Source organism: Clarias gariepinus, chromosome 2, assembly GCF_024256425.1.
Source record: "Clarias gariepinus isolate MV-2021 ecotype Netherlands chromosome 2, CGAR_prim_01v2, whole genome shotgun sequence".
Classification (NCBI taxonomy): Eukaryota; Metazoa; Chordata; class Actinopteri; order Siluriformes; family Clariidae; genus Clarias; species Clarias gariepinus.
The window spans coordinates 18,591,205-18,608,408 of record NC_071101.1 but is presented as its reverse complement, the minus strand read 5'-3'; the positions used below and the strand labels follow the sequence as shown (position 1 = coordinate 18,608,408).

Below are 17,204 nucleotides of genomic sequence, written 5' to 3'. Positions count from 1 at the left end.
TGAGTTGTTACTATGGAAACAAGTATGTGTCAGAATTAGTGTGTTAATACATATAAACCTGTTACTATATCTTTGAACTATACAGAGCTTCTAAATGAGCTGAAGTGAGAATTCTACAACACTTACAGCACATCTTACATCTCCATATAAGTTTTTTATGGAGATCTTGCCATTAATAATATTACAGAAATGTGATTTCTACTACGTGTCAACATTTTCAAAGGCATCAAATCTGTAAAATGACTTAAGTCACCATTCTTCCATGAAGTATCACATTTTGTTTTATTGATGTGTAAACAATAAAGCATGTATTGTATACACAACTTGTGCAAGAATAAGGTAATAGACTTTACTATTCAATGAAAAAAAATTCTCTATAAAACAGAGTGAAATAATGTCGCACCATCGTCATCATAATGATTCCATGAAATGATTGGCATTCCTACTGGACAGTTTTTATTCCAGAGTTTTGCTGTAAAGTAATTCAGTGCAGACTTCTTGTCAGTAGTCCGTTGCATGATGTGCTGTTTATTTATAACTCCACTCCCAAAGGAAATAGAGACAGCGCGTACAGTGGGGCTTAAAGCTGCAGTGTAAAAATAAATCAGGATCCTCTGTAATGATCTCGTGTGTTTGTATGCTAATGGAGGCGCTCGGCCTGAGTTGATTAGATTAGATTACAACAGGGCGCGCGACTTTGAAACTTGTTTTCCTAGTAGAAGCGAAGATTGGCCTGGCCGGTGACGTCATTTAGCGTCGTTATCTGGTTGGTGGAGTCTCGGCTCGCGCTCAGCTCAGTCAGTCTCACTCGTGTGTTGCCGTTAGTGAGCGCAGGTCAGGAGGAGCTGCGGAGGAGAGGAGGTGTGTCGCGTCTCAGGAGTTACTTAGAGCAAGTTTTTTAGCGGTTACAGTGATGCCGTAAATCTTGTTTTTTTAAAAGTCAGAAAAAAAACGAACCCGAAACAAGTCAAGTGTTGTCTGCCTGCGCTGTCACCACTATAAAGTCGCGTTAAGTGCGGCGGTACTCCACATCAAACGCGCTTCGCGAATGTCTCCGTTTCACGCGAACCAGTAAAACCAGCTCGGCTGAAGAGTTTCGCAGTTGGAGCGCTCGGCCATGGCAGGAGGAAGCAGTTCAACCATGAAGACTCTAGAGGAGCTGACTCTGGACTCGGGATATGGAGCCGGGGACTCGTGCAAATCCCTCAGCCTGTCCTCGTGCAGGTCCACCTCTCAGGCGCTCGCGAGCGTACCGCACCGCGGGAACTGGTGGTACTTCTCTGGCTCCATGAACAGCCGGAACAACAGCTGGGACACGGTGAACACGGCACTGAACGAGGACCCGGAGGACATCTTCTCCAAGTGCCCGCGCCTGCCCGAGCTCGAGGAGTTCCCGTGGAGCGAGGAGGACGTGGGGAAGGTGCTGCGCGGCGTGTGCAGGGAGAGCGCGGTGTTCTCGGGAGACGCCGTGCGCAGGCTGTCGGTGCTGATGCGCCGCGCGCTCGTCCGCATCGCGCGCGAGGCGCAGCGCCTCAGCGTCATGCACTGTCGCTGCACGCGCTTCGAGGTGCAGAGCGCGATCCGGCTGGTGCTGAGCTGGGCGCTGGCGGAGCACTGCGTGGCGGCGACGGTCAGGGCCATCTCCATGTACGACATGAGCACCGGAGAGCTGCTGCGCAAGGGCAAGTCGGCGCGCTGCGGCCTCACGCTGTCCGTGGGCCGCTTCTTCCGCTGGATGGTGGACACGCGCGTCTCGGTGCGCGTGCACGAGTACGCGGCGATCGGCCTGAGCGCGTGCATCGAGGCGCTCCTGGAGGAGGTAGGCGCGCGCGTGTTGGTGGCCGAGCGGCAGCACGGTGCGTGCACGGACCCCGCGGCCACGGGGACGCGCATCACTGCCGAGGCGCTGGACGGAGCTGTTAACAATGACGCCGAACTCTGGGGGGTCCTGCAACCCTACGAGCATCTGATATGCGGGAAAAACGCCAACGGTGAGCTGCACGCACCTTCTCTTTACATGAGTGAAAAAAATATATAAATGCACGTGTACTTCATGCTTATACTTCTATGTCCAGTGTGTTAAAAGCACAACGTTTTCAGTTCTCCCATGTTTCCCATCCATCATTAGACATGCACCAGCAATGTGGCACCTCTGCGCGGATATTATTAGGATGGTGCTGCATTCTCTGGACACCCGAGATATTGCTGTCATATAAAAAAACATACACATATAAGTTTGGTCCAGTCAGCAAATGTGTGTAATAAAGGAGCTATCATTTCATACAGTACAAATACACACACTACAGTGTCAGCGTCCAGAAAATGGTCCAGAGATCTTTTGTAATGAAGTCACGTGCACATGTACCAGGTTGATCATAAGTCATTTATTTTTCACACATACTGTGCATTACAATACATGAAAATTCACATTTTGTTTCTTTTAAAGCTTGTTAGGAAGCTTCGATCAGCTATCCAGGTCAGTCCTAGTACAATGTCCCAGGATAATATAGGGTTTATATAGCACTGCTCGGGAGCCTGACAGTGTTAACTTGGTGATGCTGACCTTCTGATCACTATCCCAGTGCCTAAGAACAGATAAGAACAGGCAACTGAGAAGAAATTCACGGTCCATAGCAACAGATGGCCCACAGTCGGTAATTGTATATCTAAAGCACACCTATATGGTTGTTGAGTGTATACATAGAAACAGATACTCCTTGAGAACTGCTCTGATAACTATCCTGAGCTGCTTTTAAAGAAAGATGAAAGGTAGACCTTCACTGATGACAGGTCTCACTCTCCTCATGTAGACTTGTACAGACTCGCTCACTTCCAGCTGTAGGTCCACTTCCCATCTCCCCACATGGCATACGACAGTTAACATGTGTCCGTCTCGCTTTATTTATTTTTCCCTCCTGCATGGGTTTTCTCATTCGTACAATAGTGCTTTGTTTCCATCTTAGGCTGCACAAGCTCACTTTTCTGCACAAGAAAGTAAACAAACCCAGATTTTTATTTTGTTTTGTTTAAGTGTGCATATGTGAAGGTGGTTGGACCATGAGGTTAAGTTGATGATGAATTATAACGTAACAAATCAGCAAGCCGGGGCGGAATCTCTAAAGCCGTTTAGATCTGGTCTTGATTCTGAAAGTATCTGAGGGATTTTCATCAGCTCATGTGCAGTAGTTCAGCTCAAAGTACCTTCTGGCACGACGAGTGCAGGTTTCACACACTGTTTCACTGTTACGCTGGTTACAGTCATTGTAGGTCCATCTGCATACCGCATGCAAAGATCAATGCTTTTAGCTGGGTTTGGCCAGTACTAAAGTGCTGAACACACACACACATACGCACACACTCCTTTCATTGTGATCAATGGACAACCATCAATTGTTCTCCATAAAAATAAAGCTGAAGTACCTAGAAGGCAGTTTTAAAGTGAATCAGCAGTTCAGAGGAAGAACCTTCCATCTCACTGCATTCAACACATTGAAGCAGTATTCGCTTCTAAAACACACACAAGCTGGTGTGACGTGCTGTCGGTTTGACCAAGGTCTTTGCGATTTATTTTTTATTAGCGCCAGAGTTTTTTTTTTTTTTATTCCTTTTTTTTATTATTATATGCTGCCATGGCAACTGATTCCAATCCAGCAACGTCCTTGCTGCAGTTTTGTATTTTGCCTTGTTAGTTTGCTAGAATGGGCATAACTCTCGTTTTCACTCCTCTCTCATGTACGTACCACATCTGGAAGTGTTTAAGAGAGAACTAACTTTTTATTCTCCAGGCCTCCAACTCCACCCCCCCCACCCACCCCCCGCCCCCTCTCCTACTCTAGGTCTTTATATTTGCTAAAGTTTCGCCTTTTTCTCGAGCACTTTGCATGAACACACACACAGCCTGAACAAGAGTTCTCGAGGACTTACTTGCTCCATTTCCAAATGCAGCACACAGATTTTATCACCGCTTCGAGATAATTGCTCTTGATATTTATGATGGCACTGAGTGAACCTCAGGCCTCATTTTATTGATCTATTGGTTTTGATGGAAAGGATATTTTGACATGATTTATATGTAAGAAACGCTCTATATCTTGGAGACGTCCAGTCTTGCAGATGAAAAATCATGAACTTTATTCCTTCTCCTCTGTGGCATGAGAATGTCTGGCACTTCCCTCATTCCGTGGCCTGATTGAAGGAAAACCCAAACCCTAAAAATACATTTCCAGGCCTGGATTATTGTTGAATATGTTGATGTGAAAAAAGCAGCTCTGTGCACTTGTGTTTTGGATTGGGGGTTGGATTTTTTTCTTCTATTTTATAGCTACGAATCTAAGATGGCAGAGACAACGAAAGCACCAATTTGCATGGTCAGTGGCACTGTTTACACATTTCCTTTCCAAGCCTAGCCGAGGTCCCAGCTGTGTAAGCAGCACAGGCCACTAATGGCTGCAGAGCTGAAACAACAGCGAGCAATATACTGTATCTGTGAATAAGATTAGAGCATGTATGTTGTGATATGTCAATTTTTTAAAGCACGTCGAACTTTCCGGAATCCATAACGTCTAAAGGGAACGTGCTTGTTTTTGGTTACTCTGTGATATCATGTGTTCTTATCTCCCTGGTCTCCTCCCTTTTGATAAGCCTGCACCGTTTCATTTGCAGAGCATGCATGGCTACATGGAGCAGCACACGTCCGTCTCTAAGTGTCTGAAATGGAACATCTGGACCAAAAAGTAAAAACAAAACAGCAAGGGGTTGATTATTTTGGTGAAAGTCATCTAGTTAGCACTTTAAATTTCAGGCGTATTACTCATTTGTCTTGCAACACATCCCACAGTGAAACAATAGGAAAGAGTTTGTAGTTACTAAAGTGAGGAATGGAAATCTGGAGCCAAGAGTCAGTTCTGGGAGTTAAGTGGTTATCAATAGTATGAAATGTTAACCGAATATCTGAAATAATAATGATAATAATTAAGAAAAATGGTGGGTGTTCTTCATCACTATCCTTTTGTATTGCACTGTGGCATTTCAAGTGTGCACACTAGATATTTTCCAATATACATTAAAAATGTATGATAAAAATGCCCAGAAGACACTGCACTACGTAGTGAAAATGCCATGTCACACCTTTTGTTTTTGAAACTCTTGACTCTTGAGCTGCCTGAACACGTCCTGCACATGGCGTCCGGCCTCAGCCCACTTTCCACTCCAGCTACTCTAGCTCTTTATATTCCAGCACTATCACTACGTCTATCACTATGACAACCCAGAACACGGACAAGACAGGAAGTCAATGCCAGGGTGGAATGATGGCCAACAATGGAACACTTCAGCGTCTGTCAGAAAGTCAGAGCAAATCCTAGCATGGAGAAAAAGCTATCTGTCAGCCATTGAAAAGAGAAAAAACAGCGATGTGGAGAAAGAGTCTCGCCTTGCATAGTTTAACTCCTGGCCCAAATTTCATGGAACACGCCATTTAGGAGAGTGGGAACTCAATGCATAGAAAGGTGACAAATTAAGGGAAAATTTGATTAAAACTTTCTCAGTAAAATTCTTTGGCCATCACAAGCAACCATAATGCACTTTGGCATTGATTCGCTTGAATTGTTCTGAATTGATGAGCATGATTCTTCCTCAGTTGGCGGTTTATTGATGATGGCAGGGCGCACTTAACAAACCACTCCAAACTCTCTTCTAGATGTTTAACTGAGTCTGGTTCTTTTTACTAGCATATGATTTATGTTCATTTCATTCTCTTCAGAATGTTCAGCGAGTCCTCGTGCCCTGTGGATGGGGCAGGTTCGTCCTGGATTTCACTCCAATCAGGACAGAACTGTTAATCTTATCTTTTTACTTCAGCTAACGCATAACCGGATCAGTTATTAGAGATTCGGTAAAAGGAACAGTAATAACGCATATTAACAGTGAATAACATTTAACATTAGATTGTTACACTCTTGCACTCACTGCTCATGGTTTCATCATCTCATATCACACACAAACAGAAACCTGTGAGCGTCTGGCCTTGTCGAGAGAGTTCTCCTTCAACACTTTTTTATCAATGACTGTCAAAATCCACATGACTCTAATACATCTCTTTCCAAATCTCCAGCCATAATTTGACGAGCTACAATCACGACATTTATTTCCTCGCACGTTTAGATCCGTTCGGCATGACCCAGCAGAACCTTTCCTGCCTGCGGTTGTAAAAAACCTCCCCAGCACAGATGAATTATTGTCATGCCTAAGCAGCCATTTCCGCCTCGAACTATTCAATAGCTTGAACCGCGAGGCGCTCGAACAAAGCAGAGGCAGATTCCTCAGCGTAAATGAACTTTTGTTAGGTGTTGTTTATATATTTGCTTGCTTTTTTCTTCTTTGACACTGTAATGCTGAAATAATCTTTTTTCAGCGGTGCCATTGTGAAATCGTTATTTTCCAAACATGTTCACAGAAACCATGGTCTAAGGCAACACACAGCATGTCTTCACTTTTCCCAGTCTCAAGCGTCCAGTTAGCGTCTTAAAATATCTCAGTAATGCCTCTGTCTGTAATGTTCTCTGAAATTCCCATACGAGCTGTAATATCAAATGCACAAGAATCACAGAACAGCAAACTCAAACAAACAAACTCGCTCACTCACACACACACACACACACACTAAGTATATAGTACCATTTACAGCATTCAAATCCACAAATGCACAAAGCCGCCGAGCCATAAACCATTCTGGTTTGAGTGAGATACTGGCTTCTGAATGCAGCAGTCGCACGCCAGAGTCCATTTGTCTACATGGCCTTTTGTTGCATTTGCTTTCAAGATGACGAGGTTCCTAGAGACAAATGAATCAGAATGAAAGTTTAATGAAGACGGAAACAAATCAGCAGAGAAGGCTTTTTTTTTTGTTTAATGGAAAGGGCTTTGTTTCTCCTGTAAGTCCTGATGTGTGTGTGTGTGTGTGTGTGTGTGGCTGTTGGTGGGAATGCCAGTGGAGAGACTGAGATAGCCAGGATTCTTGTTTCAGACCGCACAGGCTACAACATTTTCAATTCGTCTTCCTTCTGAGCACACAGATGGAGCGCTTAACACAGACAGCACGACAAGATCTGCTACGCCTCGGTCCTGGAACTGTGTGAGATCGGATGTTTGAGATTAACGAGATGCTGGCGCAGATACGTTCAGCCAGACTGTTGGCTTGTGTAACTGATGTCCATATTTTTAGTCCATTAGGTCTCACTAATCAAGTGTTTATTTCCCTGATTTTGTGGTTTATCAGAACAGAATGTGAAGTTGGAAGTTTTTTTTTTTTTTTATTAAATGTGGTTATGATGAAATGAAATTTATTTTGCTAACAGACATCAAGTATTAAAACAGTGGCTAATGATAAGCAAATTTCAATAATTTCAACAGAGATAAATGATTAAGATTAGATAGACCCCGACAAACGATCTCGTACAGAAGCTGCAATAATTTATTTTTAGAAAAATAGTAAAGTAAGTAAGTTTCCTTTAGTTTTGTTTTTCCATTAAAACATCTTCCGGGAGCTCTAACGTTGTGAGATAGTTGTAAGAACATCGTGATGGCGTCCCCCACACTGGATAACGTTGTTTTTGTAAGTTAGCATGTCTTTAAAATTACGATGAGATAACATTGCACGTTTCTTAAAAAAAGGTTGTAAGAGCTTTGCTCAAGCGCCCAACAGGGAGAACTTGGTGATCGTGGGATTTAAACCTGGAACCTTCTACACTGTAGGCCAAGGTCTTAACCACTGAAATAGCCTTGACCACTCAGTAGTATTGTGTTACGGCATTCACTCAATCATCACTCATCATCATAAAGTCAATGTTGTTCCCATGTCATTTCAGCAAAGTCATTCTGACTTTCAAGAACAACCCAGTACTAATTGTTCCAACATCGTAACATTGCATCAAAATCCATGTATACTTAACACGTATAGACTGTAGTCAAAATGGCAAAATGTGACAGTATGACCAAAATATCATATATCTGTAGCATACAATATAGTAAAAAAAAAAAGGAAAAACAACAGATTTAAATGTAAACTTATGCTATAAGTTACATGAATCATTTAAATATTTTACAGCTTTTAATAATAAGTAAAATATTACTGTCTAATCATGTGCTTCCATTCAGACAGTCAGTTTTGATGGAAAGTGCTCTACAATGCAACATCATTTATTATGACATCACTGGTGTACTGTGATATTACACAGGCATATTGCAGACATCTCATCTGTCTTTTGTGATAGAAAAGCGTGTTGTGGCCGGAATATCGTTTGGCTTCACCATAGTTGTGTTAAGTTGAGAAATGCCGATAGTATACAGTATGTGCGTATCTTTTCCCAGAATGGATTCGAACAAGCTCAGGCTTTCAGACTATAAATGATATACTGTAATGATGTAACTTTGTGTCAGAGTCTTGGTGGAAATTCCGTCTGTGCTGCGTTAAAGTAGCCTGATACCGAGCCGGTGGGAAACATCCACGGGCGAGGCTTGTTTCGTTGCGAGCTTTGAAGACCGCACATGCAGACAAAACAATCAGTCTACCTGAAAATACAACCAAACGTACTTTCTCTATTCGAAGCCCCTGGTGCTTCTGCTTTTGTGCTGGAAATCTTGCATTCCCGCATTCCCCTGCTTTGATGTGGAAGTCTGTGAGTAATTTGTATCTGCGCATTTGCATCGGAGGAGTCGAGGCATGTTTTGTCTGTGCCATCAGTGAAGATGAACTGGATGATCTGGATTTTTTTTCTCCAAGTGGCCTGGAAGCGATGAGAAAGATGATCTGTTTTCAATGGAAAGGCTTGAAATACTGGGTTTTAAGAAGAGTGGAGCAGGTTCTTCCTTAAAGGCAACTTGACATCAAAACAAAGCTAGTTAGTTCATATCGCATAGCTCATGAGTGTCCGTTAATTGAAAGACATAATTAAATACGAGGGACGTTCAAGGCATACCCGGACTTGTAATGAAATTTTAAGAACGGTATGGTTATGAGACGTTTAGTAAAATATTTGTATGGTGCAAACGTTTTAAAGGAGGCCGTATGACGTTCCTGGCCAAGGTGGCTCGGAGCGGGTTGCGGTCGTTCCCATGAGCATTCAGTGAGTGGAACGCCTTATCCTTGAACATCGACAGATAACTTGTCACCATCTTGAATAAAAGATGCATCTGTTTGTGAGAATTGTACACACAATAACTCACCAACACCACTCGCACATAACAAGAACTTGTCTAGGAGTCATTGCCTCATCCCCATACAGTCCTGACCATGTTCCACATGTTTGGGTCATTAAAGGAAGGCCTGGAAGGCCAGTATTTCAGCACTCAGTGAAAACTTTGGTATCCACGCATTAGTGAAAAACTGGGATAAGTGCATTAGTGTAGCAGGGGATTACATAAGGAAATAAAGGTAGTTTTTACTTTTATAACTATGTTATGTTCTGTTGACTTGAAAACCCTTCGCAAGCACCCGCTTCTAATTTTAGTTCGATGTCAAAAACTGGATTTGAGAAAAAAAAATTATTTTCACTTAAAGCCTGCTATTCGGTTCTGTATCATAAATTATCTAGCGAAAGAGAAAGAGAGCGACTAATTAGAAAAGTTTTGCAAATATGAAAGGAATGTAGGTCTGTAGTTACTACCAGGTCCTGAGGGTTGGATCCTGTTATAGGAGGGGAATCCATGACAGGGTGGTGTGATGCGGCCCAACACAAAGCAGAGTTACTGTTACCACCCCGAAGCAGATTCCTTTACTAGAACAGCACACTTCCTTAAAGTGCTTTATTCCTCTTACACCACAGTGATTGCAACTTATTAGTGAATAAAACAATAAAAATGTCATGTTATTCAGCTGTTACATAGTTGTTACATAACTATGTATAATTACGCACATTTATTAATATGGGAATTAAGTGAAACAATGGGTTCCTGTTTCCGCATACTTTATACAAGCTATTCATTCAACGTTATTCCATCATCATGAAGTCAAAGTTGCTAATTGTTCCAACATCCGTAACATTGGCGGATTAACGCCCTCACAACATTTTGACAACCAAAAAATTCCTGCCACGCTGGTCCACATCCAGACTGTGACCTGCCAGAGGAACATCACTGGGCTAGTTGCATAAATAGACTGTGTAAAAAAAGTGACTAAATAAAATAAATAATTAAATGAAATGACACAGTGGCAGGATGCGGAGGACCTACATATGATTATGTTGCATCCTGTTAAACAACATGCACCCCACATGGATTACAGCTACAGTCAGTGCCTTGTCCATTTCTGTTTTTTTTTTCTTTTGTATTAGGATTTAAACTGAATTATGTAACCTTAATTCTATTATTTGCTAACAGCAGATAATTGGATGAATTATCTTATTGAGAGGATGTTTGCCAATATTTATTTATAACCAAAAAGTGTTAAACAATACACATTACCTGTAATAATGATTAAGAAATTGCACAGGTCAATATTGTGATTTTAATTTTTAAGTGATTAATTGTTCTAGTACTGTAGTCTGTTTACACTTGGGCTGAGATTAGTCGGAGCGGCCAGCATGCAAGTCCCTTTAGTATGAGCCAGCGCTATAGAAATGCTAACGCACTAAATACGAAGACATTAATATTACCCTTTTATTAAAATCACACGCCCACTGTCACAGCTGTACTAGTATATAAAAACACCACAACCTTCAAATTTGAGAATTTAACCTCACTGATCTGTTTGACATTCAGTTTCTTGCTTTTCACACGAAGCTGTGGAAAGTTCATGGTAGTAAAATGCTCAGTGTTTCCATTTAATAATTACATTCTCATTCTTATTCTCATCAGGGCAAGTTCTCAAAAAAAACTGCGCATATTAAACCTTCCATTAACATCCCATTTAGATTAATTCACTCTCAGTCAATATGAACGTCTGAATATAGCATCAGCTTTATAGCTGACCTCTGACCCCTGGAAGCATGCGGTCGCACTTAAAGAAGCCTGCCTGGCAGTCTTATTGTCATTCACAGCACCTGTTGTGTGCTGGACTTGTGTGTTTAGGCTTGAGCTCATGTGATGAAGATAAGTGTCCAAGAGGAGCTCGTCTGCAACCGGCAGCAATTACTATGCGCACCGAAAATGGAATGCACATGTGGCGAGGACATGTGCTCTGTACAAACATGGCCCGAACAGTTATTCTAAGAGCTCAGGCCTAATCCGCCTACAGAGCTTTCATTTGGAAAGAAGGATATTTACGATAATATATCAAATCTTTTCTCGTTCACAGAGAACAATAAGAGGTTTTGATGTATGCTTTCTCTCCGTCACAGAGACTGCTGATACAGATTGGGTTTATCATTATACAAGTCATGTGTGTTTTGTGTATGGATTGCTTTGTTCTCTGTCCGAAGGCTAATTGGTCAAGGGGGTTGGGGGTGTAGACGTGTGACTGGACACTTTTGTCCTCAGTGGGTAGAACATACTGTCTTTGTGGTTAGATCCATTTGAAAGCCGTTATAATAGAGGTGTAGACTTAATACTGGCCATCTGTAAGCGAAGCTCGGGCAGAGACAAAGCCGCCATTATCATCTCAACTTAATTAACTCTCTGTCATTAAAGAAAAGCAAAACTTAGTAAATGAATCAAGCTGTGATTTGATTACTTGTCCGCACTTTGGCCCGTTCCGTGTGACACATCAGTTTGTTATGAGAGTTGACTTGGTGGAGTAAAAAGGAGAAGGACACAGGAAATATTCCAGACAGCAGTCGAGTAAAGGAAAAAGAGCTTGCAAATTTTATTACTTTCTCATTGCACAACACCAAAGCCACAGACATTTCGTGATATTCTGTTCATGTGAACAGAAAAAGTCACAGTTTAAAGGTCCCATAAAGTCCCTAGAGTTAATGCTCTAGCTGAAATACGCCTCAGATCATTTGCATTTTTTTCCCCACTCCTCAGATGAGTGTCTATGTAAGTAAACTACTGCTGTGCCACACCCACCAGGGAACAACACAGCTGAGGAACAAGCTGGGGGAGGGGCTATTCTTATATGACGTCACAATAGGGGAAATCTACTGTAATTGAGACAAGAAATGCACATTTTTCTGGAGACACATCTGAATGTCTAAAAATTATTTAAAAGTTTTGCATGATAAGTCAACTTAAAAGAGTGACAAGTTAGATTTTTTTCCATTTCTTAACTCATTTAAGCTGTTCATCTTGGCGCATTATCCAGGAAGTACTGTATATTATCCATTAGATGAGGAATAAAACATAAAAAAAACATTGAAAAAAAAGTAATAGGAAAACACTTAACGGTAATGTTAGCTTTTTTTTTTTATCATTCCAAATTTCCTAAATTCTCAATGCTATGGAGAAATGCTTTTTAAAACTATTGAAGTAGGATTACATGATTTGATAAAAAAAGAAAAGAGAAAAGTGATTATTTTAACACATGTTGTGATTGCAATTTAAACTTTGATATGTAACTAATAAATGTCAAGCTTATTTACTGTATGTGAACTAACAGCGAGTAATTGAACGATTGATCTCATTAAGAGGATGTTTTCCAACATTTGTTTATTATTATCCGGTGTTTATAAAGTAATAATTTATTGCATTTTATTTGCACAAAAGAGCTACAGTATTGTGCAGTTAAATTGCAAAGAAATGTAAATGTCTGCAAACAATAATTGCATTAGAAAAAAATCATGATATGTTAAAATAATTGCACTCTGTGTATCTTTAGTTAATGAGTGAAAAAAATAAATAAATAGAAAATAAGTGCAGAAATAAAACATGTAAATTAGTTAAATCCCTTCTTATGAACAAGCGCTGTGTTTTACACTATTTGTCATGTATTGCATCATTCTCTTCTTTTTTATGTGATCTTAACTATTTTCTCCACACACCCCTGTTCATTAACATTTATGCACCAGTTGAATGGAAAAACACTTGAGTGTTTAAAGGGTTTCAGCAGGTATGTGTTTGTCCTCCAACGCCTATGTCAGATTGAAAATAGCACTAAACATAGGCGTGACCAGAACAGAGCCCTGTGGGTCACCTACACGTGGATTGTTTTACCAGCACCTGCTGTGCTGTTACACAGACACCGTGAACTATTTATCCCTCCAACAACTGAAGTAACAGTTTAGTGAGAAAAAGCATTATTACAGAGACATTGTAATTATATGAATTATATTAATTTTCACATTTAATCATCACACCTAGCCTTGACTTTTTTCAACAGTGGAAATGACCAGTGGGCAGCATTCACTTCCAAACGGGTTTTCTCCTTCCTCGGGCAGGTGCTCTGTATATTATTACTATTCACCTCAGGCACCAGCATGATCTCAGCATGGTCCTTTACCATGTGTTTTATTCCTCTGTCTCTGTTGCTCATAAAAACAGTAGTTAAGTCTGAGAAAAGCCTCTCTACTAAGCGCTTCTCATCCTGGTTAAACTCTGTGGAGCGCCGAAGTGTTGCCAAACCTCAGCCTCTGTCAGTATATGAGTCTTGAATTGTCATCATCTCCGAGAGCAAAGCTGTAACAGCTGGAAGCTTAAGAGAGCAATTTGGATCATCTCTGTCAGAATGGACATCAAGGCCAAGCTCATTCAGCAATAGTTACTCGTTTTTTTTTTTTGTTTTTTTTTCAGGAAGCTTCTCATAGCTATTGTTTAAACTTTTACACAATTTAAGGTGTGGACTAGATTCACTGGTGTGAATAGAGACCCTTTAAACTCTTATCCGCCGTCTTGGACAAATGGCACAGTGCATCAATAGAGCGATCTGTGAAAATCAAATGCTTTTCGTCCACAGAGGGGAAATAAATTAGCACCATTCTCATGTAGCAGTCTGAACCAGAGCCAGCTCTTTATTTCAGAAAAGCAGCAACAGTTTTGAGATTCGTACCTCGAGTCAGCAGATTAAAATCAATTACTGAGATTTGTAACGCGAGCCGAGCATCCGGACCCGTCTCTCCTGGCCTAAAACACACATCTGAATGTTTTCCCCGTGTGAGCGCACCAGAACTCTTGGTTAGTGGTTCATGGATGGAGTGACCACAAGGAGCCTGTAACTCGTGGGAAAGCAGAAACAAAAAGAACTTTTGGAGGATTTCACTGAAGCAAAATCATTTGGGAAGCAATCATTCAACACCAAAACGGAAAGAATAAACTGTTTTATAGTTACATAGTTATATATTTATATATTTTTATATTCAAGCTGTGAATGCCTGTAAATAATTCTCACACATTTTGCAGATTTTGTACCAGCTACGTGTCCCTACGTCCTCAGCCTGGCTGTCAGGATACCTATCTTCCGCTGAAATAGCAGTGAGAGAAAAACAATTATCACCTCCCTACGCTTCAAATTCAATAGAGGGAAAGCGTGACGCACACGAGATGCTGAAACTTGCTCATTCTTTCACACAAACCTCATTATCACGGAATAGTGCCTCGGACTAAAATAAGATTCTTCTACACAAATTAATTAGGGGAGTTATTTTAAGTATAAAACATGACGATGGACTCCATGATTGGTAAAAAATAAATATGCACCCTGGCATACATGGTTATGCTGAAATTCCCCTGTTGTTTAAAAGTCAGTAGGCACCAGGCTGTGCTCGTGGTTCTGTGGAGGAATCCGGTGTTTATTTCAGAGCACAGAGTCCACGGCTAATGCAAGGGTGTCTAGCTATGCTGTTCTCTAAGGACACAGACAGGGCAGTGAAGACAAATCTGACCCAGGTTGCAGGCCATGTGCACAAAAGCTGGTGGTGGGGATGATGGATGGATGTCCACCCGACCCCATTTTTAGACTTGTTTGGGTGGTGGTCTGAAGGCCATAGGAATAATCAGAAGTAGTAGTTGCTGTGCTGTCAGGAAAGTACCTTGGAATGTTTTATGGAGTTTAGAATGTATCTTTAGTGAGAATCTGCTTATTAAACGGTAGCAGTCTGTCAGGCATTAGTTACTCATTGTTCCACATTTTTTCCCGAGAAGAAAAAAGTTTGACCTTTTCTTCACCCGGGCCTGGTCAGGAAATGCCTATGCTACAATCATCTAAAAATGTCTAAAAAGTCTCGGGATTTCATAGGCCTGTGCACCTCCTTAACGCCTTTTTTTAGAATTTTGTGGGAGGGCAGATGGAGAGGTTTTTAAGCAAAGCAACGAGCAGTCCCTCCTCAATTCCTTTTTTTTCTTTTTTTTTGCTTTTTCCATCTGGTCTTCACGTCTGAATAGGGTTCCTGTGGGTGGTCCCTGGGGCCTCTGGGCCAGAGGCTTCCTGTTGCCTTCAGGCCTGCTGCTCGCTGTCTCTCCCTGATGTACCGTGCCTTAGGGGTAAAACGACTTTGATGGATGCTGCATTGTGCTGTGATCAATAAGCCATTTTTGATATATTATCTCATCAATAATCCTTAATATCTATCTTCATTGCAAACCTGTTCGCACCAGTCCGATCCCCTCCAGAGAGTTTCCATGCTGCTAATTCTTTAAGGGGTGCGGTTGGTTGGTTGGTTGGTTGGTTGGTTGGAGGCTGGTATCTGAATAACGGTGTTGTGTTTACATTGAGGGGGAAGGAGAGCGACACGAGGATAGCACTCCTCTCATGATGTTTGTCTTTTAGAGAAAATGTTTAAGGTACTTGTACTTAAACAGCAGCTGAGTCCTTGGGGAAGGGACAATCAGTGATGCAAACAATGCTTTGTAGAGTTGTGGAGTTCTGGGGCAAGTGTCTCCTACCCCATGAGGAAGGCAGTTAACTGGACTCACTGAGATGTTTGCATGGTTCTTTTTCCTTCCCGGAGAAAGAAAAGAAACCGAAGCAGCAGGCTGTCCCCTGTGGAGAGGTGTCGTGTAGATCTTGATCAGCATGGCATCTAAATATGCAAGGGCATGCTATTGAGATTCAAGCAGGGAGGCATGTCGACAATAGCATTCAGACTAAGCTGAATTTGTTACAGATGGTCATTATATTGTAATTCCAGGAGAAAGAAACTCTGTAATGGAAGGATTTGCATTTAGGAATGGGAGATATCTCAAAGTAAACCTTTTCATTGGCAGTGAGATGATTATTCGTTGATAATTATTCTACTCATCATTTCCAGTGTAATCACCAGTTTGGATTTCTCTCACAGTAATTGGACATACTGTCTGAATTAGCGGAGCCCACGTTTAGAGGCTAGCGCCGAACACGTGTCTGGTGTGGCACACGGGGGAAAACAATGCTATCTAAGTAGTGGGGTGGGCGATGACAAAGAAGCTTTGTTCCTCCAGAGGCCTCAAGGTCTCTGCTCCCTACTGACGACTGCAGTGGTGTGTAGGGGAGTTGGGTGTCTCATGAAGGTGTAAAGGTTACAGGTCACGAAGCAGCATTTTTCACATCTGTATGTCTCTGTGCCTTGAGGGCTGGAAACCATGTAGCCGTGTTTTTGACGTGGTTTTACTTTCTCTTAGGGAAAATTTCGTTCACATGCTCAAACCCTTACACTTTATTTCCTCCTGCTCGCTGATCATTTTCTCTGATGACCTCTGATTTGGGATTTATTAAAGCCAAACTCTGTAGAGGAAACCTGTTGTGCCAAGCAGGTAAAAGCATAAATGAGATGCAAGGAAATCATTTGGGGGAAGAAAGGGTCTTTGTAATTACAGGCAGTATATTAGACACAGGATAATTGGCTTGGGTATCACAGACACTGTGCCAGGAAAGTGAGGTTTGGGATTTTGCCTTCTACCAGGTTTCCACTATAAAACAGAGGATAGTCAGTCCAGTAATTCTAAGGAAAACGGCATTGCAGTAATCTTTTTTGCTATCAGTATGATTAGTATGATCATCAGGAAATGTTGAGATAACTTGCTGTAAATATTGGTTTACAGGTAAGGGGGAAATTGTCCTATGCTTGTAATAAAGAAGCATTTTCTCAGAAAATAATGTGTTTTTGACTAAACTGCTGTTTCATGGTTGGTGATTTCCTCAGCTTGAGATGTAGAAGAAAGCAGCTTGAGACCGATTCTTCAGGTGCGATACAGAAATCAGGATGTAGATTCAGATTCCTAACAGTTTAGTCAGAAGCGATAATGGCAAGAAAAACTCCCTAATGCAAGATGAGGAAGAAACTGAGAGGAACCAGAGTCAAAAGGGAACTTCTGCTCTTCACAATGACACTGGCTTATGAATTCTTATAGTACACAGTTAA

At 41.5% G+C, this 17,204-nt stretch overlaps 1 protein-coding gene across 1 annotated transcript in view; it reads left to right on the top strand.

The window, feature by feature from the left end:
* Positions 1 to 516: 516 nt before the first annotated feature.
* The window catches only part of abtb2b (ankyrin repeat and BTB (POZ) domain containing 2b), a 49,187-nt gene continuing 32,499 nt past the window's right edge, over positions 517 to 17,204 (top strand). Inside the window, exon 1 of the mRNA XM_053483670.1 lies at positions 517 to 1,991. Within this exon, the coding sequence (XP_053339645.1) occupies positions 1,118 to 1,991 (874 nt within the window). The 5' untranslated portion in view covers positions 517 to 1,117. The remainder of the gene's footprint in view (positions 1,992 to 17,204) is intronic.